This window comes from Saccoglossus kowalevskii, chromosome 16 (assembly GCF_978046115.1).
Source record: "Saccoglossus kowalevskii chromosome 16, keSacKowa6.1, whole genome shotgun sequence".
Taxonomy (NCBI): Eukaryota; Metazoa; Hemichordata; class Enteropneusta; family Harrimaniidae; genus Saccoglossus; species Saccoglossus kowalevskii.
The window spans coordinates 28,191,761-28,216,534 of NC_140656.1; the positions used below are offsets into that span (position 1 = coordinate 28,191,761).

The 24,774-nt window shown below is 33.9% G+C and overlaps 1 protein-coding gene and 1 non-coding gene across 2 annotated transcripts; both read left to right on the forward strand.

The window, feature by feature from the left end:
* Positions 1-4: 4 nt before the first annotated feature.
* On the forward strand, positions 5-18,737 carry LOC102809108 (microprocessor complex subunit DGCR8-like). The gene is made up of 16 exons (XM_085491310.1): positions 5-118; positions 2,372-3,591; positions 4,866-5,008; positions 5,484-5,574; positions 7,188-7,319; positions 8,003-8,072; positions 8,402-8,471; positions 8,736-8,802; positions 9,204-9,305; positions 9,721-9,819; positions 10,577-10,656; positions 12,107-12,207; positions 12,434-12,533; positions 12,875-12,931; positions 13,595-13,792; positions 13,945-18,737. The coding sequence occupies exons 2-16, from the start codon at positions 2,520-2,522 to the stop codon at positions 14,023-14,025; spliced, it is 2,463 nt and encodes an 820-aa protein (XP_085347436.1). The 5' UTR covers positions 5-118; positions 2,372-2,519; the 3' UTR covers positions 14,026-18,737.
* Mir4837 (microRNA mir-4837) lies at positions 2,162-2,242 on the forward strand. Its single transcript, NR_038801.1, has one exon. It is a non-coding gene; the product is annotated as a microRNA mir-4837 (primary transcript).
* Positions 18,738-24,774: the final 6,037 nt, after the last annotated feature.

Genomic DNA, 24,774 nt, shown 5'->3' on the forward strand with positions numbered 1-24,774 from the left:
CGAGATTTGCGTAGGTGGACATCGGCGATTTCGAGGGGTTTCCCCGTGTTAGTGTTTAAATTACTTGCAATTTTGCGGTCAACGCCAAGATTTAACTAACCAAATATAGTAGCAAAAGGTGAGTATGAATTGTAGACAGCATTTGTTTCTAATTTTTACCGAAAAAACTGCAAACTATTTGTTAAAATGTCAGCCTGTGTGAAATTAATCAGTAGTGCAGCAACCCTGATCAGGAAAAAAGGCAGACAAATGGTATGACAACAAGCCGCCTACGCGGCCGATGACTTCCTTGTCTAATAACGTTCTGCATTGGTGATATCGCCAGGTGATATTTATCTTGTATACTCCGGCCAACTTCCGTTGGCTCTTATATACATAAAATTCTATTTTTTTCCCTGGAAACACACATGAACAGTACGGATGCTTGTAAATCATGCTATATAACTATTTTACGCAGACGCTTAAATCATTATAAGAACTCCTCCCACAACAGACTTCGATGTCGAAATAAGTCGCCCCCCCCCCCTAAAAAAAAATTGTGGAGGGGGCCATTAAAAATTAGTATTCGCTGGGCACATTAATGAGACGTGCAAGTCTAATAGTCTGGATAAGGGTATGAAACTAGGGTGATGAAGATGGCAGACTTGGCAGTGTTCACAACAAATCATGAAGCGGTCACAGATTTCTAAACAGTGAAAATATTAAATTACAAAATTCTGAAAAAAGAAATTATCTGTTTTCGTTTCCAATTGTTTTTAATTTGCCCTTCAGAGTATGTATACATGTCATCTTGAATAGAATCGCATGTTAAATAACCTGCAGCAATTTTTTTATTATAATTTTTGTTTTGTATCAAGATTATTCAAATACCACTACAAGAAATATGTTTAACATTTATTAATTGGTGCTTTCAAATACATAAATTAAAAGGTTTATATTGGGTCAACAAAAACAGGGAAAAAACAACCCCAATTCTACTACATGTATATGTGGGGAAAAAATGAATATTTCAATTGTAAATGCATTTTTTTTTCAATTAAATAACACTTTCAGCAGTGAGAAAAGTTAATAGGTTCAAGTCAATGTAACAAGTTTGTCTCTTCAATTATCCAGGGTGACCTGTATACAATTAGCAAGCCAATCATATGAGACATGTGACAGTCAATTGGCCTGACACCCACCCAACCCCCTGCACCACGATCATTATAATTTGTTGGCCAGTCAGTTCTATTCTACAATAAAAAATAGAATTTGCATACAAAATGTACTCTATTTCTTTATGATTGGTGTGGAAAATTTGCCAAACAAATGAGACAAATTTATATAACATTAGTGCTTAAAGAATAATAATGATGACGATATTATAAGAAGTATTAATATAAGTACATATAACTTTAAATTCATATGAAGTTGTAACACTGTCCTTGTTATGTGCATTCTACAGTACTCAAAATTGTTAATGTCATAAATCATTATTATTATTATTATATGACAAGGACGCAGTTATAATTTCCCAAGAGAAACAAGACTAGTTCTAAACATACTTTGAGTGATCATCATCATAATCTCAGAAAATTCATTCTGAACCATGCTTTTATGATACCTTCCAATTTTGTAATGTAGTTATGACCATGGAGCTCCATGTTATGACTAACCTTCCCTTGTCCTAAATTAGTGTCCCCTTCAGAGATCTGTATATGTTTTATTCCCTGGTTGCTCTCTATTATGGAAAGCAATGTTATTTACCTTTTCCTATTTTTCATGACTTTTTTGTGTCCATACTGAAAAATTAGTTTTGAATTACCACTGCCATTCTTCAATCTGTGAAAATCGAAGGATGATGGTACAATGTTTGCTCCATTAGAAGTACATCTTTAATAAAAGCCCATATAAATCAAATGTTATATTTATTGTATGCTTGTATTAAAATACAACTCATTTTTAACATCAACACCTTCACATAAGTACATTTGCTACTAATAGAGCAATTAAGATGTTATTTGCATTTGTTCAATGTAACATTCTTGGCCACTATCAATCACCACCACAACTTTTAATTTTTTAATTTTTATTCTTTTAACATGTAATAATTCGTTTTTAACTGCAGGGTCCCTGATCGATTGTTAAGCTGAACACTTGCCTGAACACTTAAAAGTCGACCGACTGTACTGTTGTTTCCAATATCGAAGACAGTGTTTCATATGCAGTGTCTGTCTTTGTTAATGAAAAGCATAGTACAATCGGCCGTACTCAACGATCAGCAAGACACAAGAGGTCATCATGTATATTTTGTTTAGTTTGTCTCTACCACAATAATCTAATAACTAGTTCACAGTGATAATTTTACAATATATTTTAAATCTTATCACAGATAGCTCACCTAAAATTCACAGACATATATATATATAAATAGCTGTCAAACCTCTGTCCCCATATGTTGCAGTCAGTGTTGTTCGTAAAAGACTCCAACGATGTATGAACCAGTCAATTCAGAACTAACCAGGTGAAAGTAACCTAATATGGCTGATAAAGAATCAGTAGTTGTCTCGTCCACTATTTCTCTATCTCCACCGCTACCCCAGCCTCAGTCCAGTAAAAATGCAATAATGGCTGATAGCTCTGGTAGTGATGGTAATGAACAAAGCCAAAGTACTGAGAATTGGCATCCAAAGTTAGATGAAAATTTTGATCTGGAGACTGTTTCATTGAATCCGTATCAGACCATAGACAGTCTTGACAACTCTGAACACTCGTCTCTCGAAACCTCTATACATGATTTGACTGAGAACATCGGAGATATCAACCATCATCATCTCTGGGCTGAAGAACAGGACAGGTCTGAAGAGAATTCAGTAGATGATTTTGTATCAGTTAGATCTCTATTCACTAATATCACTGATTTTGAGGAAAACCCGCTCACCCTAAACATGGATGTAGTGTCGGCAGAAAAAATGAATCACCCTGGAGATGGTATCTTCAAAGGACATCCTCAGAAACGAAAAGTAGATAGTGATTCTAAAAACATGTTGGATAAGGATGTTATTGTGACAAGTGTTGCGAGGCAAAATATTAAAACTGTTGAACAAGATATGAGCAGCAAATCTGATTTCCCTGAAAGGCAGTGGAAGAAGCAAAAAGTTGATTCTGATTTTGGCAAAACTGAATTATCGCAAATAAAGATTAGTTTTAAAACTGAAATGGAAAAACTTGGCAACCGAGAAGTATTCTTTCATGGAAAGCATGGAAGTGCAGGACAGGGGGCAAATAAATTAGCAGCCGAGAATGATGCAGGAACTGCAAAACCTGTTGAAAATGAACAAGAAGATGGAGAATTAGAATTTGACATTGTTGATGAGATCGAAGATGAGCCAATAGACAGAGGAGAAGATGAGGTAATCATGGCAACAGATGAAGAAGATAATGATAGTTTCACTGAAGAAATTGATGCAATGTTGGACGAAGGGATGTCTTTTTATAATAAAGAGAAAAGAAATCGGAAGAAAGCTAATTTCACTGAGAACTATGATGATTCAAGAGATTCTGATACACCTGAAGGACTGATTGGCATAACACACAAGACAGTACTGAAAGGTAATGTGACTGTTTTATTATGTTGCAGTCTCTTGTAATTTTGGTGAATATTTTTGGTAAAAAGTGATATTTTTGACTTCTTGTTAAAAACTGCAAGTCTGATTGCTTTGATATTATACATATACCCCTCGTAGGTACTACAGGTATAGCTCTCTCAGATTTGTTCACTTTGTGATGATATCTTCAATTATCTAATTTTGATGAATATTTTTGTCAATTTTGGGTGAAGAGTGATATTTTACGAACTCTTGTTGAAATCAGCATATTGTTCATTTTCTAATGATATCTTTAGTTCTTTAATTGCAATGTGCATTGCTAACTCAGCCGACAGGCTGCTTGCTAGCCCCCATTCGGACGTAGTCCGAAAACGGGGACTTATGTTTTGCCCTGTGTGCGTCCGTGCATCCATGCGTCCGTGATCACCTGTATTTCGAACATGCATGGACTGATTAAGTTCAAACTTCACTCATACATCACACATTATATGGGACATATGCACATGCATTTTTTTTCATGATCCGATTAACGATAGCCGAATAGCGGCCATTTTAAGGCTGAAAATGCATTGAAATCGCACATTTTCATCATTCCGGACCCGGATCTCAGTTATGCGTGGACGGATTTTGTTCAAATTTGGTACATACATTAAACATAACAGGACCTTGATGCACGTCATTTTTTTTTTCGGATCAAGTTCGAAATGGACGACTGGCGGCCATTTTGTTTTAAAGAATTCAGTTCTGGATCCGTATCCGAGACATGTCTGAATTGATCAAGTTCAAACTTCACACACACATGGTACATCATGTCACAAATAGATATGTGCATTTTTTTCATGATCCGCTTAACAATAGCTGAATGATGGCCATTTTAAGGCCGAAAATGCATCAAAATCACGTATTTTCACAATTCCGGAACCGGATCTCAGTCATGCATGGATGGATTTTGTTCAGATTTAGTACAATGTGTTGTACATATGCAGGTGCATTTCGGATGAGATTTCGGTCATGATCTGCTTTGAATGTATATGTCACTCAAATATGAACGGAACGGGGACGTGTCATTGACAATGACTTGTTTGCTTGTATTTTGATGCTTCTATGAAAAAACGTGGATAATATCTCAGATTGTGACTCTCCTCTCCTGCTTTTTATGCTTTGTGTGCACAGTATGTATTCTAGCTTAACCAGAAAAAGGTTGCCATGATTGTCAGTATAACATATGGCTAAAACATTTGACAGTTCAGGTTATATGTATTGTGTAATCTATTACAGCAAGAGGGCGTGCACCACTAGAACCTCTACCAGAAGGTTGGGTTGTGATAACGCATGGATCTGGTATGCCGTTATATTTACATAGATCTTCTAGAGTTGTGACCTGGTCAAGACCTTATTTTCTTGGTATTGGAAGTGCAAGGGTAAGACTGTTTAGATGTCCCACATGTTGGCTTACAATCAGAAATGCATACACATACCTGTGTTCCATGAAAAATCAAAGACCCTAGAATCTATGGAAAAACAAATTACTATTATTATAGAGCGAGTATCATGCTATGAAATCTATTCCATATAACAGTATTTTTAGATCATTTCAGGGTTTCAAAGTTATTTAGAAATGATTGCTTATTATGATTGTATCTTAGACATGATTATTTGTTATTCCAGATATATGTGGCTAAGTTAGTTTTTCTTCTTTTTTTTTTGATTAGCTAGTGTCATTTGTACGTAGTTTATTTTGTATTACCATAGTTTTCTTGTTCTAGTTTTTCATTGTCATTCTTGTGTGTAACTTATTTAACTTCTTCCATAGAATTCTACACGTTTCAATAAACTGAATCTCTTGCCTTGGTCAAGTCAGTATTGAAATATTGACATATTTTGTAATTTTCACAGAAACACAAAGTTCCAGTTTTGAGTATTCCATGTATGCATTACAAGCGAGAGACAGAGAAAAACGATGTTTTGGCAACAGAAGACAATGCAGGTAAATTGATCTTCATCCTAATGCTGTGCTTATCTATGCATAACATTTGTTGTCATATATTTACATGCTGGTTGGCGAAAATGGCAAACAAATGTCCACCCAATCGCATTTTAATGGAGCCAAATCAATCATTTTGGTCATAAATCTGATGAGCTTCGATTCTATTACAGTTGATATTGTAAACATATGACCACAGTGTTTCTACAGTGTTCTCCCCAAAGCATTTTAGGGTAGTGAGCCAATACTCTGTGATTTATACCGATACTCCGACAGTGTGCCCGCAATTCTGATCACAACTCTGAAGTCATTCCACCTTGACTGATTCAATCTTAAATTTTATTTTCAACTTATTATGCACATTTACTATTTCTGATGTTCTTAAATTAGTATTAGAACACCAAAAAAATGTGTGGTTTACTGATATAAACCCACTGTTTTGGTCAGAGTCAAGTAAATTGCACAGCACTGAACATAATGTGACCGGTTTACAATTAGCATGAAGACAAGAAAACCTGCGTGGACAGCCCTCTAGATTGTGACCATTTTGGATGCCATGGTGATTATTAAAGTTTAATGAGTGGCGAATAGGTGTCCATTTAGCAACTAAAAAAAATCTAGCTGATGACAAAACTTTCTGTAATGTAAAACAGATTTTACAGCTTGTCAGCTCTTGGTGGCGCTTTTCTACCCACAATTCAAAATTTGCACATCCGCATTTTATTATCCGCCATAATAACATCTGACGATGGTTGCATGTTTTGCAAGTCAGAGCAATAAACCATGAATAATGCAATTAAAAGCAAAACTCATTTGTTAGTGAATTAGTGTCAGACTATAATGTTACATGGAACGTCGCTTCTGATTTTTAAATTGGGTTCAGTGGCAACTAGGAAAACAATTTAAATTTGAACAATAATCACATACTGGTAATCAAAAGTAGTATAAACACATTAAACTAAACAAAAAGACAGCATTGACACTTGCTAGCTGAATGAAACAAAAGTGTGAAGGTTGGTTTGTGTTGGGTGCAAAAGTTGAAACATGATAACACACTAGGCCAGAATTCCTGGTAATAGCGTACTCACTGACTGTTTGAAGGCAATGATAAAATTAATTTAAAAAGTAATTCAGTATCAATGCATCTATCGTCACTTTTACTATTAGTTTTGAAGTAAATCAAATAATATCTGAGTAGTGCCACAGAGGTGATGACATTCATTATCAACCTTTGATGACATGCACAAAGCTATTAGAGCAGCAGTAAAACAATATTTGTTGAGGGGGGGGGGCTATTTTTCATGATTTAAATGTCAATTTTTATTGATAATTTTATAGTAACAACTAGATATAATTTGTATATATTAAAAACTATAACTGAATATTAGCAGCAACCCTGAGACAACACGGTTGTTTCGGATTTTTCTTGCATCATGGTATGTAATATTTTTGCCAAATCAATGAGAACAACAAAACAGTAAAAATAACTGCTAAAGTTTATGATTTGGTGGAATTTTGCACATTTAAAAATAAACTGCTAGTTTAGTTCTATCTTCTTTCAATAAAACATTACTGTACCCATGTATTTATATTTCTGTGAATGTCTCTGATTTCAGAAGACGTAACAAACTCTAGTAGCTGCACTGAAATCACACAACTACCTCTAGAGGGCAGTATACCACAGGGTGCAGACGAAACGAAAGATGAGATGAAATCTAAAATAGAAGTGTGTAAAGATGAATCTGTCAGTAAGTTAATTCACTTTCATTCAGCACAGTAAGATACACTGTTACCCTCTAATTTTATTGAAGATATGCTTTATTTAAAAGATTATTGTACTTGTCTATTACTGTAAAATATTGGAATTTTCGCTGAAAACACTTTTCGAATGTTTTGTATGGAATTTATTTTTCACTGATTTTTGAAAAGTTGAATGTGAAATATAGGAAAAAAGGTATATTTGCTCGATTTTATTTTCACTGAATCATCCCTTCAGTGAAAATAGCGAAAATTTATTCCAAGCGAAAATAAAGTATTTTACAGTACTATTACCAATATATATGTGATATTAAATTTGGGGAATCATGGAAAAATATGTTTATATATATATTAGTATTTTATTAAGATTTTTGTATTTTAACATAAAGTGTTGAAAATAAGATTATGCATTCCATGATGTGGATATAAAAATATCCACTAAAATCTGTTGTGGTGAATTGATGTTTACTTAACAACTACCAACCAGACATGGAGTCTATTGAAAGACAAATTGAGAACAAATTTATTAGAAACTTTAGTTATTTTCAACATCAAAATGCCAATTTCACAATAAAATGCATGAAAACTTGTGTTGAGTACTTGTCAATGTTATCTGATAAAACTTGGAGTTGTAGACAATTTTATTCTAAAAACACACCATATTTTCCTGCAGCAATGGAAGAATTTGGAGAGTATGTTGGGAAGCTATTTGAATTTGAAAATATATCAATAAAGAAGTTCAAGTAAGTTGTTATTTAAATACAAAAGTTTTTTGAGATTGAGTTTACAGAACAGTAATATACCATGGATTATTGCTGCTATCACGATGATTGCATCTACTATGTAAAGCAGCTAAACAAGTATATTGCGCATTGTGTACTACATGACAACCTTCATACTCCAAGGACCGCAAAATGTTCATATTTACCAAAGGTTTTATTATTGTGACCTAATTAAATTTTAAAATAGATGTATTTTTTGTTGTAACTTTCTCTTAAATTTAGCTCAATGTCTAGTTGCAGTATATTCACCATGTATTTGTATGTAACCATGTGTCCTGTGTTTATTGCAGCTCGTGGTCTGCCAGAAGAAAACACAACAGAGAACAGAGAAGAAAACGAGCTACTGAACGTCCACAGTTCGTAAGTTACAAGTAGAAAAGAATACATTTGAATTATTCCTTTTTTACCACTAGGTGGATGTTTAGAAAAAAAAACATCATTACTTTTCTGGTTGGGGCAGATATGTGCATCAATACTTCTCTTGGCCATGTGTCTCAGTAGTGAATTAAAGCTTTAAAATTAAAAAGTTTTAAAAATGTATGTTATGAGCTGTAAGAAAAATGGTTCAAAAGTTGCATTATACCATTTGTACGAGTAATATTATTATTTATTTCTCTATGGTAGCCTGGAATTTCAAATGTGGTGTCCTTGAAATTACCTGAAAATGGTCCAACGCACAAAGGAAAAAAAGGTATTAAACTTATTTGAAAAACTCAATTTGATTTCAATATAAAACAATTATGATTTACAGAAACGTGATTAGCTTCTTACTTCTTACTTAATTCGAACATTATGCATCTTCAATACAATGAGGGAATTCTGTTACAGAAATATGTGAAAGAAAAGCCATTCAAAGCATCTGTAGTATCTATTCATAAATAATTATTTTGAGAGATTAAATATAATCTAAATGATGGGCTACTACAAACACTGCTTTCACTTTGATAGCTTTCACCCATAAACATCATTTTAACATCACAGATGTGATTTGCCATTGGAGTGCATGACATGTTGGTAACCCATACTAAGCACCAAAAAAATAAACTTCATCTTCCACCTCAAAGCTGATGTTTTATTTCTGTTTTATTTCAGAAATTACTCTAAATCTTCATAATAAAACTAATGTGTGTCTCCTACATGAATATTCCCAAAGAGTTTTAAAAGCACATCCTAAGTATATATTTAATGAAAATGGTAAGTAGTATGGGCAGGACTGCCCTCTAGAGGCAAAATAACACCTTGCAAAGTGGACGTTTGTTGTCTACTTCACAGCTCGTTTTTATATACTCAATATTTAGGGCATTTCGCAGCACATACAAGTTGTTTTTATCACCACAATTCATTCATAGATTGCAAATTTCATGTACTGAGTGACAAAAGCCAGACCTCTGCTCCTCTTTAAGTTAGATTAATGTTTTATTGTGGAAACTTTGTTATTAAAACTATTTCATGAGGAATTCTTATGGTGCATTCAAATAAACACTTTTTTTAATTTCAACTGATTTTTTATATAAACCCAATTATTTTACTATCATAGAATCAAATGAGCAAATAACATTCTGTAAGTGGTTAAAACCTACATTTTTGGTTTACACTGTTAATATTTCAGAGAACGCTAGTGCTCCATTCCAGGCAGTGATTGAAATTAACAATGTAAAGTATGGTTCAGGATTTGCTAGCAATAAAAAACTTGCCAAAGAAGAAGCAGGTAATGTAATTAACATTTGAATATTTTTGAGATTGATATCAAGCAGTTCAGATCAGCATTAGCATTGGAGCTTATGAGCTGAGGGTTTATCATTTGAATAATTTTGAGATTGATATCAAGCAGTTCAGATCCGCATTAGCATTGGAGCTATAAGCTGAGGGTTTATCATTTGAATAATTTTGAGATTGATATCAAGCAGTTCAGATCAGCATTAGCATTGGAGCTTATAAGCTGAGGGTTTATCATTTGAATAATTCTAAGATTGATATCAAGCAGTTCAGATCAGCTTTATCAAATACCTTATGTATACATAGGGCTATAAGCTGAGGGAAGTGGGTTATCATTCTGAAAACAATGTTATTGAAAAGTTTATGAAGGAGATTTTTTTCCCCTTGATGTCCAACTACTTAGTTATAGCCTAGTTATAAGGAATGCAATAACGTTTTGCATAATTATTAGATGCAGATCACATAAATTATTATTGTATTGAAATTTCATAGGTTACAGTAGTGAATGTATATTAATAAAGGTTACTCGCCAGTTATGGAGTGATCACGCACTCAGAAATATGTAATTGACTGCAGCTAGACCACATATATGATTGAGAATATGATAGTCTCGTATAGAACTGTATTTTACACATGGAATAGTTATCAATTTTAGCTGTTAACAGTTTTGTTTGTCTTGAGTAGAAATGTTTTGATTCTCCAATTACTTTATTGCTAATATCAAAATAACGTTGTTTGTTGCATTGTAGCCAAGAGTACATTAGAAATTTTAGTTCCTGAATTGATTGCTCAAAAAGAGGAGCAGAAATCGGAGCCTAACAACTTAGAGGTAGGTTATATGAATAAGACTCTAGGTCACTTCTGAACAACTCACGAGTTGTTTTACTTTGTTACTATTTTGAGGGTGTGAGGCCTTTTAAATTTAACTGGCATATCAATAGTACTCCACTCGCCATGCGCATGATATACCGTACTTCCCCGAATATAAGTCCAGGGGCCTGAACATGTAAAAAAATTAGGGGGTGGGCTCATACTCGAGGACCACCTCAAAAAATTGCGACCATCTTCCCAACCTCGAAAAATTATCCAAACTACATTCTTTGTTTACAGCACTGGTCTCGGAGGAATTTTACGTCTTTTTGAGAGAAAAAATGCAAAACGAGTTGTCATTGATTTTAACGACACTTTTTACAATGAAGAAATAAACATGTTCATAAAAATACACACATTTTATTACAAAATGGTTTACATACCCTTTGAATTTACAGTACAAAAAGGGGTAGGATCTGTGGGAAAACGGTCAAATGCAAGATCTTTATCATTATCTTTGTTGTGGAAAAATGGTAAAATTTGATCTGTTAACACTGATTTCGATAACAAATCAGCGATTCTTTTCTCCTAAAAGCTGTTGATTCACAATTTGCGAAGGGTAAACTGAGGGTGGGGGAAGTATTTAAACCTTTCACGGCCGCCAACAAGTCATGCCAAAGAATAGTTTGCTCGTTCACACCGTGACCCCAGTCATGATAGACTCAATGAACATGTTTATTCGGAAAAGTAAAACGATGTTCCATACCAGGTTTCATGGCTTGACAATCACATTTTTCTGTTTGGAAAACTAATACTCAAAAGAAATATGGATTATTTCAGTATTGCAACATCAGAGTTCATCCTGAGTAAATAACAGAATAGAAAAGGTGCGAACTATTTTCTGTACTCTGCCATGCACTCTGAAATTAATTGAGTTTTCTCGTAAAAGCTGCAACCAAACTACCGTACCAATCATGATTTTTATGCAATGAAATACACTTATTACATGCATATTTTAATAAATGTCGTTGACACCCGGTAAAAACACTGTGGGCCTATACTCAGGGATGCCCTCAACTCGTTAAATCTTTAAAAACAGAGGGTGGGCTTATACTCGGGGAGGGGCTTATAATGGGGAAGTACGGTAGTTTTGATATCATTCTTCAAATTGAGAGATAAGATCCCAATTTTTCCTGTCACTTTCAAATCACAGAGAAGTTTTAGTGTACCAGCTTGTATTGCCTTGGAAACATCTAGTAGTTTTCATATAATTTGTTAACCGAATTTGTTTTCAATGTACACTGATAAAACTGTACAGAATTATTGTGTGTGTCATCTTTGTAGTCCAAGATAGTCAACATCAAAGTCAAATAAGTGATTATTATAAAATTACACCACTTTCTCAGTAACATATGAATTAGAACATGCTACTGGTTACCATGGTAACATGATTTATCTTCATCTTTCAGTACTTTGATCACATTGCAATAGAAGATTCTAGAGTTTATGATTTATGTCACAAAGCGGGACAGCTGTCACCATGGCAGATATTACAAGAGTGCCTTAAAAGGTATGTTCAATTCCATGTCATTCTTGTTGATCTGTCACTGAATTGTTCATCAAAACACTTTCTCATCATTTTTTGAAGGTATTTCATCATATACAAACACCTTTGATTTGTCACTGTGTAATGCAACTGGACCACTTAAACAGGTGAAAGAAAAAAATGTTAATTTCAAGCCCAGACCACAACATACACTCAGATTTGCACTTGTTGCCTTTGCTTTAATCAACAGAAACCATGGTATGGGAGATACAAGTGTTAAGTTTGATGTGAAAGTCAGTAAAAATCAGAAAAGTGAATATACCATGACATGTGGCAAACATGTAGCTATGGTAAGTCTAAAATAAATGCTATTATTGTATTACTGTATGTATGTATGTACGTAGTGGGTCCAATGCTATGACAATGTACTTCTAGCAATCAAAAGTAGATTGGTGCTCTTGACATATATGCTAGTGATGTTTTCATTTCAAAGTGCATTAATTCATTGATGCTTTATTTGTTGTGAATTCTGAGAAAAGGTTAAATATGTCTGTCACTTTTCCAGTTTTCATTGATTTTTTTTGTTTGTCCGAATAGAACATCTTCATGAAATAATAAATTAAACTTTTAAATTCTTCAATTAATTAACAATATTTTCTACATTAATTCTACATTTAATTTTATTTTTCAGGGTTTCTGCAAGAACAAGATAATTGGCAAACAATTGGCATCCCAGACTATACTACAGGTAATTGTTAACTGGGGTGTCTCATTATCAGAAACCTATATCAAAACTGTTGACATTGAACACATAAATGTTAATATTAGGGAAGTTATACTGGAACACCTAGTTAATAAAATTGAACACCTCACTGTTGACATTGAACACATAAATGTTAACATTAGGGAAGTTATACTGGAACACCTAGTTAATAAAATTAAACACTGCACTGTTGACATTGAACACAAAAATGTTAACGTTAGGGAAGTTATACTGGAACACCTAGTTAATAAAATTGAACACCTCACTGTTGACATTGAACACATAAATGTTAACATTAGGGAAGTTATACTGGAACACCTAGTTAATAAAATTGAACACCTCACTGTTGACATTGAACACATAAATATTAACATTAGGGAAGTTATACTTGGAACACCTAGTTAATAAAATTGAACACCTCACTGTTGACATTGAACACATAAATGTTAACATTAGGTAAGTTATACTGGAACACCTAGTTAATAAAATTGAACACCTCACTGTTGACATTGAACACTCAGTTATTATTATTAATATTGGACACCTCACAATTAACATAGAACATATAGCTGTTAACATTTAACATTAAAGCATACCTGTTAAATTTGAACACATAAATGTTAACATTGAATTCAATCCTTCCTTCAGAAACTGCACCCTCAGATACATTGCTGGGGTTCTTTAATTAGAATGTATGGGAAAGGGGTATGTCTGTTGGATAAAGAGAAACAACAAGCTGAGCAGAGTGTAATGGAACTGCAGCAGCATGGCAAGAAAAACAGACCTAATCTTCATATATTGGCAAAATTGCAAGAAGAGATGAGAAAAATGTATTCAGAGGAGCAGGTAGAAAATTTCACCTCACTTTCAAGTTCTGCATTCTTTATTTTGGATACCCTAAATCAGACTATTCACTATGGATATGTGAACCTTATAACATCAAAAACCCATCATGATTTGACTAATTGTACTGTCTTTTGAATCAATTTGTTTTCCAGGATAAGAAAAAGAAAGTCAAGAAATTCCATCCAGGTAATATCGAGAAGCCTTCCACAGCACTTTGTACATTAGATGTCTGAACGCACAATGTAATAAGTTGACCTACCTGAATTACAGAATGGTTTCTAATAAGACAAAGACATTCTAAACTTTTTAAATTGGGTTGGGCTGGTAGGCAGTTGAGAGGAGTTTGATATTTACTTTTTGTATGTTTTTTTAAATAAGTGTACGTAATGAGATTGATACTGATTAATTCACAGCATACTTGTATTTTTGAAATATGAACCTATTCAGTATCCTGCCTCATTAGTATACTAGTAATCTTTATTTATGTAAATTTTAGTCTTGCTTGTTATGTAAGGCAATAGATAAAATACAAGAAGGATTAATTTAATATTTACAAAGAAAATAATTTTGACTCAATTTTATGTGGGTTGATGAAAATAACTGAAGTATGCATATACCCTGTATCACCCTGAATTTAATGGATTTTTACTGACCCATAATAGTATTAAAGTACTAAACAAGTATTTGTTTTATCAATAAAATTTGTAACTGTACTCATAAATGAACTGACTAACTTGTGACTAGTGTAAAAGGATTAATTAGTCACTGAGTTTTAATTTTGCTTATTTCGCTAACTGGAAAATGCGCTAAATTAAAACCCAGTGAATATGTAAAATTTAGCATAGAATACATTATCTAAATGGTAAAACCGTGAATTGAAAACCCACTGAATATGCGTGAAATGGTAAATCAGTGAAATTTAAAACCAGTGAAAATTAGTCATTTTACAGTATAGCCATACAAGTCTAGCTGCCTGATTCTGAGATAAACTAAACCCTAGTTGAGACCTGGTTTGTTCACACATATTTTTCATCAGTAGGTTAAAATTTTGCTACAGGTGAGAACATCCTGGGAATTTTGTTTCTCTGTTGGGTAACAATTTTAAATTAAAAATGAGAGATTTATATTAATAACGAATTGATTTGTTTATTTCTGGTCATTACTTATCCACATGCGACATTAAATAAATTACTGTCTGCATGTATTTAAGCTTAGTAATGGCAAGGTTAACAAGTGTTTCTCCCTCAGAATCAAACAAGGATATAGAAACACCACTTGTAGAAATATATTACAGTACTTCCTTGGTGTCCTAGTGGGCTAATGATATCCTATGTGTAAATTGTGTAAGTTTGTTTTCTGCTCGTCTGTGGCTAGGTTCACGGTAGGGTTGTTATATCAATGTTGATGTATTTACTACAACTAGTACATTGTACAATGTATTGGTTCATATATTCTAGCCAACTTTTCCTTCAATCCAATGTCACTCCCACTACCATATTTTCCCTATTAGAAGCACATGTACTAAAAACATAAATGAGTTGGGAGTACACATAAATCCCACTAAAATACAATTGACTTGCATGCTCCATAGATATACGCTTCTAATGAATCAAATTTGGTGTAGTGCTTGATGCTGTAATATTTAAACCATTTCTTCACCTACCGTACATGTGTGTATAACCAAACTTGAATACAAGGGAGATGTTCATTTGTCATGTGTAGTAGCTGCTATAAACTTTGATACCTTTTAATGTGTTCACAAATAATGAGTGAATGTAGCACTATATAAACTAAGCTTTTGAAGCACTGTCAGTTCATAGAACAACCTGTCTTAAATCCTATCTGCTTTACTTTAGTATAATTTATGTACCAGCATTGTTTTAATCAAGATATTATTTTAACTTGAATCATTTTTGATATTTATTTTCTGTGAGTGCATGTCCATATTTTTCTTATGTTATGATGCTCAGATTTTTAGTCATTATATTCTTGTGTCATTTGTATACTACGGTATTATCTGAACATTCAATTGTTTAATCTAAAAACAATTTACCTGAATTTAATGTCGAAAATGAGTGTTTTTATTAATGCTTAATAAAAACAAAAATATTGCTGTCTAAATTGTTCTTTGACTTGTGTTTTATCTTTGAATTGTATGTGATTTTTTTTTTTCAAACAATCAACTTTTTACCTCTTCATTTTGTCCATAATTTGAATGCAAATTTTGCTATTTGGGGGTATTTTTTTCTGTATTTAAGCTGAATTTTGGACTACATGTATGATTTCAAATTTACCATTCCTTGCATTGAGCAGTTGTCAATATGATAATGCTGAAAATTACTTTTTGTATTTAAGTGGAATACTTAGGTTGATCTTTTTGTAAAACAAACCCCTTAGCTTACTGTTCTATGGTACCTTGACAATATTGATAACTGTATTATTAATAAAGTTTTAATTTCAGTTTTCATGTCATACCTGTAGTTTTCTGAGGGGACAGGTTTATTATTTTGTAAATCACTGTGTAAACATTGGGTCTGTTTCACTAATCATAATGTTTCTTGTACTTTTTGTACATTTTTTTCTCTTATTACCGTAAAATCTGTATTAGGAGTCACATCCCAAATAATTCAGAACTATAAAATTCACAATTTTTCATGTGTGTAGATGCTCCTATAGCAGAGGCTTCTAATACAGATATTATAGTACTTCAACAAACATGCATTGTGATTTTAATGAAATATATTCTGATTTATTTTGTGTGACATTTTAAGAAGTATACTTATATTTTACAGATTCAACCCAATTATGTAATATTACTGTTGAATGAAATGTTCCACTCTGCCTCAGTGACAAATTTTTCATTAATTACCTTAAAGTTAAGCACACAGAACACAATAATGTAATGAGTAGGAGGAGTAATTGTATTGCCTTATATGGAGAATATTTTCATTGGAATAAATTTTATGGTATTGTATCATATTTGGACATGCTGTATTTCTCAGATATGTGAAATGAATTTTAATATTGCTATTTACTGCTTTTTGTAAGCCAAACACTTTTGATGTGAGTACATTATTTTATGTAATGTCAGATTCATTTTCATTATATGATTATATGTATGATACATTTAATTATCACATGAATATATGATATTTCACCATGTCCACAGTTGACTGCACATGTTTGAATACTGTATCACAAGAATAAATAACCTAGTCTTATAATATGAGGTTATTATGAGTATACACGAAGATAGTACAGCCTTGGGTATTGACCGGCGTGCAGCGGAGGTCAATGGGCGGTGTACTGTCTGACTGCATACTTTGAGGTATCCTCGTAATAACCTTATTATAAATCTTTAATAGGTATTATTATACATCTGTCACTGTAACGCCATAAGTTACAGCGTGCTGTAATCTTTCAGTATTTTACAGGGTATTTTCATCATACTATATTAGGAAATGCGAATTCCAAATATTGGAATGATTACGCGCGTAAGCGTCCTCTAATAATAATAATAAAACCAAACATGGCTTTAACCAGGGTTTAACCAGACTCCAAGTTCGCTGATTCTGTTCTAAACATTTTGGATTTTGTATTCTTGGAAGGAAATATGTATAATAATAAGGTTATTATGAAGATACCTCAAAGTATGCACTCAGACAGTACAACGTCGCATCGACCTCCACTGCGTGTTGGTCGATACTCCTGATGTACTGTCTTCGTGCATACTTTAAGGTATCCTCGTAATAACCTCATATTATTATACATCCAGAACTGAAAACAATAGAATGTACCAATTAATAGAAAGATCAGTATATTTGCATTTGATTGACACTTGCATTTTACATGGTGAACTCATTGTTTTGTTTTCATTGGACACACATGGTCTATGATGAAAGTAGAATTCTGTCTCTAAGCACAAATATTTGCACAGAGTAAAATGTTTTTCGCTGCAATTTTGGGCTGTTATTCCTTATTAAATTATTAGTACCAGTACAAGCTTGAAACAATATATAATAATAAGTTATCACAAAAATACAGTTGTGCATTACAAGATTTTATCAACCTGTGCTACTCATCAGTCAATATGATCACAGTACTGATTTCTTGCATACTTTGTAGTATTCTTGTGATCACTTTGTAATTTAACTATACTGCATGAACTCTTTTAAACTCAATATTTTCGTTGTGAATTCTAGTGTTATATCATTTAAGATAGGGATAGAGTGTGGCAAGAACTCTTTATTTCATTTTACTCCTTACAATTTCATTTCAAGATATGTAAATATTATTACAGTTGATTTCAAGAAATTCCATTAGTTTAGTATGAAATGAATTGAAACTTTTACTCTGAGAGCATTCTTTTCAATACACTATATCTCCCACAATTGCTGTTGGTATTATTCAACACTCAGCGGAAATAGGTAACCTATTTTCACATAGAAGCTACATTAAAGCAGCAGCTTATGAGAACAGTAAAATATAATTAAACTGATCATTATATTAGAATCAAACTGTTTGAATGAATATTGGCTACAAAATGTTATGAGCCATGCTATATTGGGTGAAACTTGATCTGTTCTCAACCCAGAACACACCCCATGTTTGTCAAGTTTAAGTGCCAAATGCAGAACAACAATATTACTGTATCGTATGGGTTCTGTTGTAATAGCAACTTCTCTGGAACATGCCTTTTACTGAACTACTAAATATACACAATAATTTAATATTGCAATTGCAAAATCAAGTTTGCCACCATCTACATAACCCGGTTCAACGTGGTGATGTGAATACTATTTGTTGGAGTCTGGTTGAATACAATGTCTTCAATACTTACCTGAATATAGTAAATGCAATATTTGTAATTGTCTAAGTGGGGTTATATTTTTTAAATGTTGGTATGTTAGTGAATGTAATAAAAACAACTTCATAAAGGTTTTAATGCTATTTGTTTTATGTGCGCGGTAATTAAGATCATATCTACAAGGTATGCCATTAGTGAAAAAAAGACTTCAATATTTTCGACCATAGTATTTTTAGTTGCTGGGTTGTCATTATTACCTTGCCCGTATCATGGAAGGAAAGGTATGTTAAGTGGAAAATGTCTGTCATCGTTGTTATTGTCATCGTCGTCGTTGTTAATAATTGTTATTGTGTGCACAATTTTTCAAACTTGGTCACCTAATTCATCAGTATGAAATCTTCCCTTTGTATGAACAACAGATGTGAAAATATGCAAAAATTGAGAAAATCTGATAAAATATTTTGACTGTTTCTACTTGACTGATCACTGGTGATGCACGTTCAAAGGTCACTGATCCCAGTGGCAATATGCATTCTTGTATGTGTTCAATGAAGCAAATCAATTATCTTGTAATATCATTGATAATGTATCTCCCAAATCCCATAGGAATAATAGACTGGGTTTCAATGCCAATTCATGGAGTGAGAGTTGCTGCAGTCTGATACACATTTGCAAACCTACCAATAAAATCCTAAAAAGATATCAGATACAGAAAAATTAACCTAGGCAAGCTAAAGGCCCCCAGGGTAAAAAAGTAATCTACTTGTGTCCTGGTGAATTCCTAAGCCCAACTCCACAACATGAAGTTACTGTGTGTGTGAGTTTGTAACATTCTGACCCACAATGGTCAGATCAAGCCTGAGTTCTCTTTCAAGAACCGGCGCAGCCTGGAAAGAGGGCCCTGTGGTAATGAGAAATGGATGTGTTACATAATGTCTAAGACCCAAATGTCAGCACATAGTCTAATACTTCACCACCATAAAATTCATGGTAACTTAGAGCTCTCAGATCATGGAGATTATGCATCTTGGCTCTAATTCATCCTGTTGGGTATCTGCATTTGAGTATGCAATGCTGATTGTATCCAGAACCTGCCAGGAAAGTGTCGTACAACTCTCTGGCTACTGCTGTTTACCCTCTGTGTGGCAGTTGAATACGAGTTTGGACCCTGGATGCTGGTGCTCTTTCCCAGCAATGCCTGAATGCACACTAGGCACAAGTTCCTTCCTGTGTACCAGGTGGTGAATTCAACCATGGATGAAAATAGGGGAGGCTGGTGTTTAGAGTCTTTGGTTTTTTAACCCTGTAGAGGTGGTTTTCAGGCTGACTGACTGTTAAATTATCAGCAAAAGTTTGAGCTTGTAACTCCTGCCTTAAGCCAAGATGACTAGGATTGAGACTTCTTTGGCTTTAGTTGCAACTTCCTGCATGATGTTCCTAACCAAACTGATAGACAACCCACTGGGGATGTTTTCTATCATGGATGGGGCCTTCTACGAGTTGGGGCATAGAGAGATAGAAAGAATATGTCCAGTACACTTTTCCTTCATCGATTTTGCAGGACACCAAGGAATATAAGCACCACAACCATGACAACCATTTTTTCTCAGCCAATTCTTACTGATCGCTATCCAGCTTCTAGGCAACGGAATCCAATTTAACACAAAATTCACATGATGTATGTCGTCATCTTTACACATATATTGTTGATAGTCAGAACATCAATATGGCATCTTCATTGATTTCAAAGCCGGAACCTCCAAACTTCCATTTTCTCTCAATAAACCTGATGGTTGCTACTATTATATTATTTCCGGGGTTCAACTGGCTGGCAGTAATGAGTCACTACATTATAGAACTTAAAAATACTTAACTTAAACAATAGTGGTAGTAATTGAATTAGTGCTATAAACAAAACATATTATGCTTTTCCTCTCCCCAAGGACATCCTTCACAAATTGCTGGGGACTTCATTTCTACAGTTCCTCTACATCCTCATCTGTTTAGTTATGAATTAAAAGATGCATTATCTTCCATTGGCAGTTATCATCCATTCAGTCATTGATGTAACTGTATTGTACTCCTTCCAGAGTTTTGTGCTTGTACCCGTATGGATATACCATTCAGACATTTCATTCATTAGATTCATGCTCTGTTATTTGAGGGACAACGGATATATCCACTAATGCTACTCAATCTTCGTTTATTACATTATCTGGTCACTCAAGTTTGCTAACCAGACCACACAAGAAAGGAGATCAACGATTGTTGTTAAAGGTGGACGATTGTCTCTACTGGATTAACTAACGTGAATATTTTTCAAGATGTATTTGGATAGTGGGAATAACGAAAAAACGAGAATATCATCCTGTCAGTTATGTACATATAATGATTGTGGTACACATACTGTTTACAATGGTATTCTGGTCTACGGTAATTAATGCACTGATACACTGATACTAGTTCATCATTAGTGATCTGAGTGCATACCAACTTTTCAATCTTTGAGTATGATCAGTAATCCAGTGGATACTTTATTTAGTTCCACCTGCCAAATGAATCAGAAAGCATACAAGGTATATGAACAGCATTGACAAGTGTGTTAAAAAGTGTGTTCAAGGCATCGTATACATGTCAATTTGAATGCATATTCAGCATATATGTCTACAGAAACTAAATGATCGCCCATCGGTCATTATTGTTCGAATCTGAAAAACAAGATGTGCACCTGTAACCAAGTATGCCTGGTCCCGATACAAAAGTTTGAAAAACTGGTACATCTGCAAAAAAAAAGTTTTTTTTTGTCTTTTTAAAGAATATGACATGATTTTGAACAAAATGGCTATTCGAAATATTTGTCAATTCCCAAACATAACACAAACCACAGTGTCATATATGATTGTAAACGTTCAACCCCATGAGAAGATATATTAATAATGAGGAATCAGCATAGACATGAATGAAAAATAAAATGGCCGCCAGTTGGCTATTTTTGTTCGAATTTCAGAATTTCAGAAACATTATGACCATACTATATAAAGTATGAAAAATAAAATGGCCGTTAGTTGGCTATTTTATGACAATATGACATGTGCCTGTAAAACGAATATGCATGACCATACTATATAAAGTTTGAATACAATTGACCTGTTCCTCTCCGGGAAACGGTTGCAGATGGTTTAAGTATCACAATTTAGGTCGCTATTCAGCCATATTTGATCAAAAGGTAATGAAAATCGACATACAAATGTAAGTCATCATTCATGGCATTTATGTTAAATTAGAATGAGATTAGTGAAAACATATCTGAGAAATGGCAATGAACAAACGAGCGGACATACAGAACTAATTACAGACTAATAGTCATCAAATGTACACGGCCTTATAGAAATGGTCATTGTTTTGCATTTCATTTTTCCGTTGCCCAGGAAGTTTCAAACCAAATAGCCTCAAGAATAAAACTAAACTAAGCTAAACCGAAGAAAAGCCAATTGGGTCAATTTCATTAAACTTTGTACCTCCCTCACCTATGTCCTTATGTTCACGTGCACTCGAGGTCATGTTGGTAATTAAAATTTAAGAAAAAATAATAACTATTGGGTGTTCATTTCATGTATCGCTCACTATATCTAACTATATGAACTATGTATGACGGACAATGACTTGTAATATAATGCTCAGTTCCCAAATCAATTTGCCTAATTTGCATAAACATTCAGGAGGCTGAACAATCTGTTTTTATGCTACCTAAAACCCTGCATAATAATAATAAACTTTATTGATATCGTATCCTTTATAGGATCTTGAGTTAAATTACAATAAAGTGTGGATGAAAGAAAAAAAACAAGAAAGACAATAAGATAAAATATCATAAAAATGATGATAACAGAAAACTTGCAGATATGCCTTGATATTAATGTTGTTGTTTATTTGTATATACAAGTTTATGCCTTTCACTGTATGTTTTTCGACCTCCAAATGGTCTCAAAAGTTGGTCTGGCACATTTGCCGTCCGGATGACACCTGCCCCTTGTCATCTTGGTCTATTATTGTTGAATGTGCATTGTTATTCTAAAGTAAAGTACCCGGATTGAGGAAATATTGTGATTGGACTTGATGAGCCTGTATTCTACTTTGTTTTAGTGGATTAACGAGTTGCTACATTGAGTACGATGGCATATTTACAATGTGTGTTATCGATATTAGTTCTACTGGTGCATGGAGCAATGTGTGGATATGAGTATTATAACGTGAGTGTTATTGAGGGTGGTCATATTACACTGCAAGCCGTCTTTAACAGAACCGACGTGTCATACGTATGGGTTGATTGGTATTCTGATCATCAATACATCGGCAATTTGGATTGTTATGCTATAAATGAGGGTAACAATCCGTCATCCTGCGATTTGTATTATAGCGGATCCAATCCCCGCTATTCGTTTCCATCCAATGACCAAATTATCACGGACACAACTATTAATGTTTCTTTGACAATTAATAATGTTTCCAAAAGTGACGAAGGATTGTTTACGTTGTACGATATCAACTTTGGCGATAACAAGTATTTCGATTTAACTGTTGTCGAGGGATATCCACGATGTTCACAGACACCGACTTTACAAATCCTGTCGGGGAACGACGAAACCCAGGTAATGTGTGAGAGTATGGGAGGTGACCCCGAGGTCACACTGAGCCTGTATTCACGTATGGATATCATTGAACAAACAATTGGACAGGTGAATGAAAGTATAATTATAACACATGAATTTGCGTCGGTAATGGATGGCAAAGTTTTCACATGTATAACTACCCAGGCTGGATTGGAGAGTGGCCGGTGTGACACGCCATCATTAACATTTATCAAGCCACCATGGGTGTATATCAACACACATACGAAATATACAAGCGAGTCTGACATGATTATGTGGTGCACCTGCGCAGTTGATTCAAGGTTACCGTTTACTCAGTTTAAATGGTATTACAATGAAACTGAACTACAGCATGGCTCGATGGAAGACAGATTTCAGATTCTTGGACAGGGTGAGATAATCAGAATTCGGAACATTTCGCTTAACGAAAAGGGAGTAGGCGTTGTCTGTGAAGCCTCCAATGAGATAGGCACTGCTATGGCTAAAGTGTATGTGGAATTCCCCGAGTCTCTGTCTGTTCCAAAATCTCAGTCATCAACATCGACTACATCACAGAGTTCTGGAATTGTTGGCGGATTCCTTGGAGGCATATTGATAACAATTCTCTGTGTTGGAATATGTTTCCTTGTTTACTTTTATCGTAATGGTAAGCTACAATCGTTCATCCATAAGCATGTACGTAAAGACGAGACACGAAATTCAACAGTTACTCGCAATGATGGTTATGCCAATAATAAGGATAAGAATATTAAAATGAACATCGCAAGTAAATCAGAAGAAAGCGATGTTTCCTATCAAATTACCGATGAGACCAGCCCTGAGGATGACCGGTATATGACACTTACGAGAAACGGTACCGAGAACGCTACATACGAGGGAATACAAGAAGAAGATCAGTCGGAGGATATGTATGAACAATTTTAAGTTTTTCTTCTTTATTTAACGATTAACCCCAATTAACATTCTAACATCGACAATGAAACGCCGTAATTGAGAAACAATATATATTGTAAGAGTTGATTCATATATGTACATGACACACTGCAGTCTCTAAAGGACATTCCTTACGAATATAACGGTTTATACTTTTATACATATATAGGCAAGAAATTTAACTTTTTTTCACATATTTCCAGAAAACAAATTTAATACTAAATGCTAAATTTGGTTTTAATTACCTTTAGAATATTTAAAGCGAAATTGAAACTTATATATCACCAAGTGACGAGTTTACGTGCGTTGTTTATCCCTGGTAATGTATTCGATTCTTTGTGAACCAGTGGGTGACTAAATAATGAGATTAAACAACCTACTGTGGCAGGGGTGATGGGGTCATTTCACTCGGTTCGACCTATTGTCTGTTTAGTATTTTCTATATGTTTACGGGTGTGTGCAAATTTTCTGATTGCATACAGTGGACATTTTATTACGTGTTAATTTAGAATCAGTGGGAATACATGTTCATATTTTTCTTATGTTATGATGCTCAGATTTTTAGTCATTATATTCTTGTGTCATTTGTATAC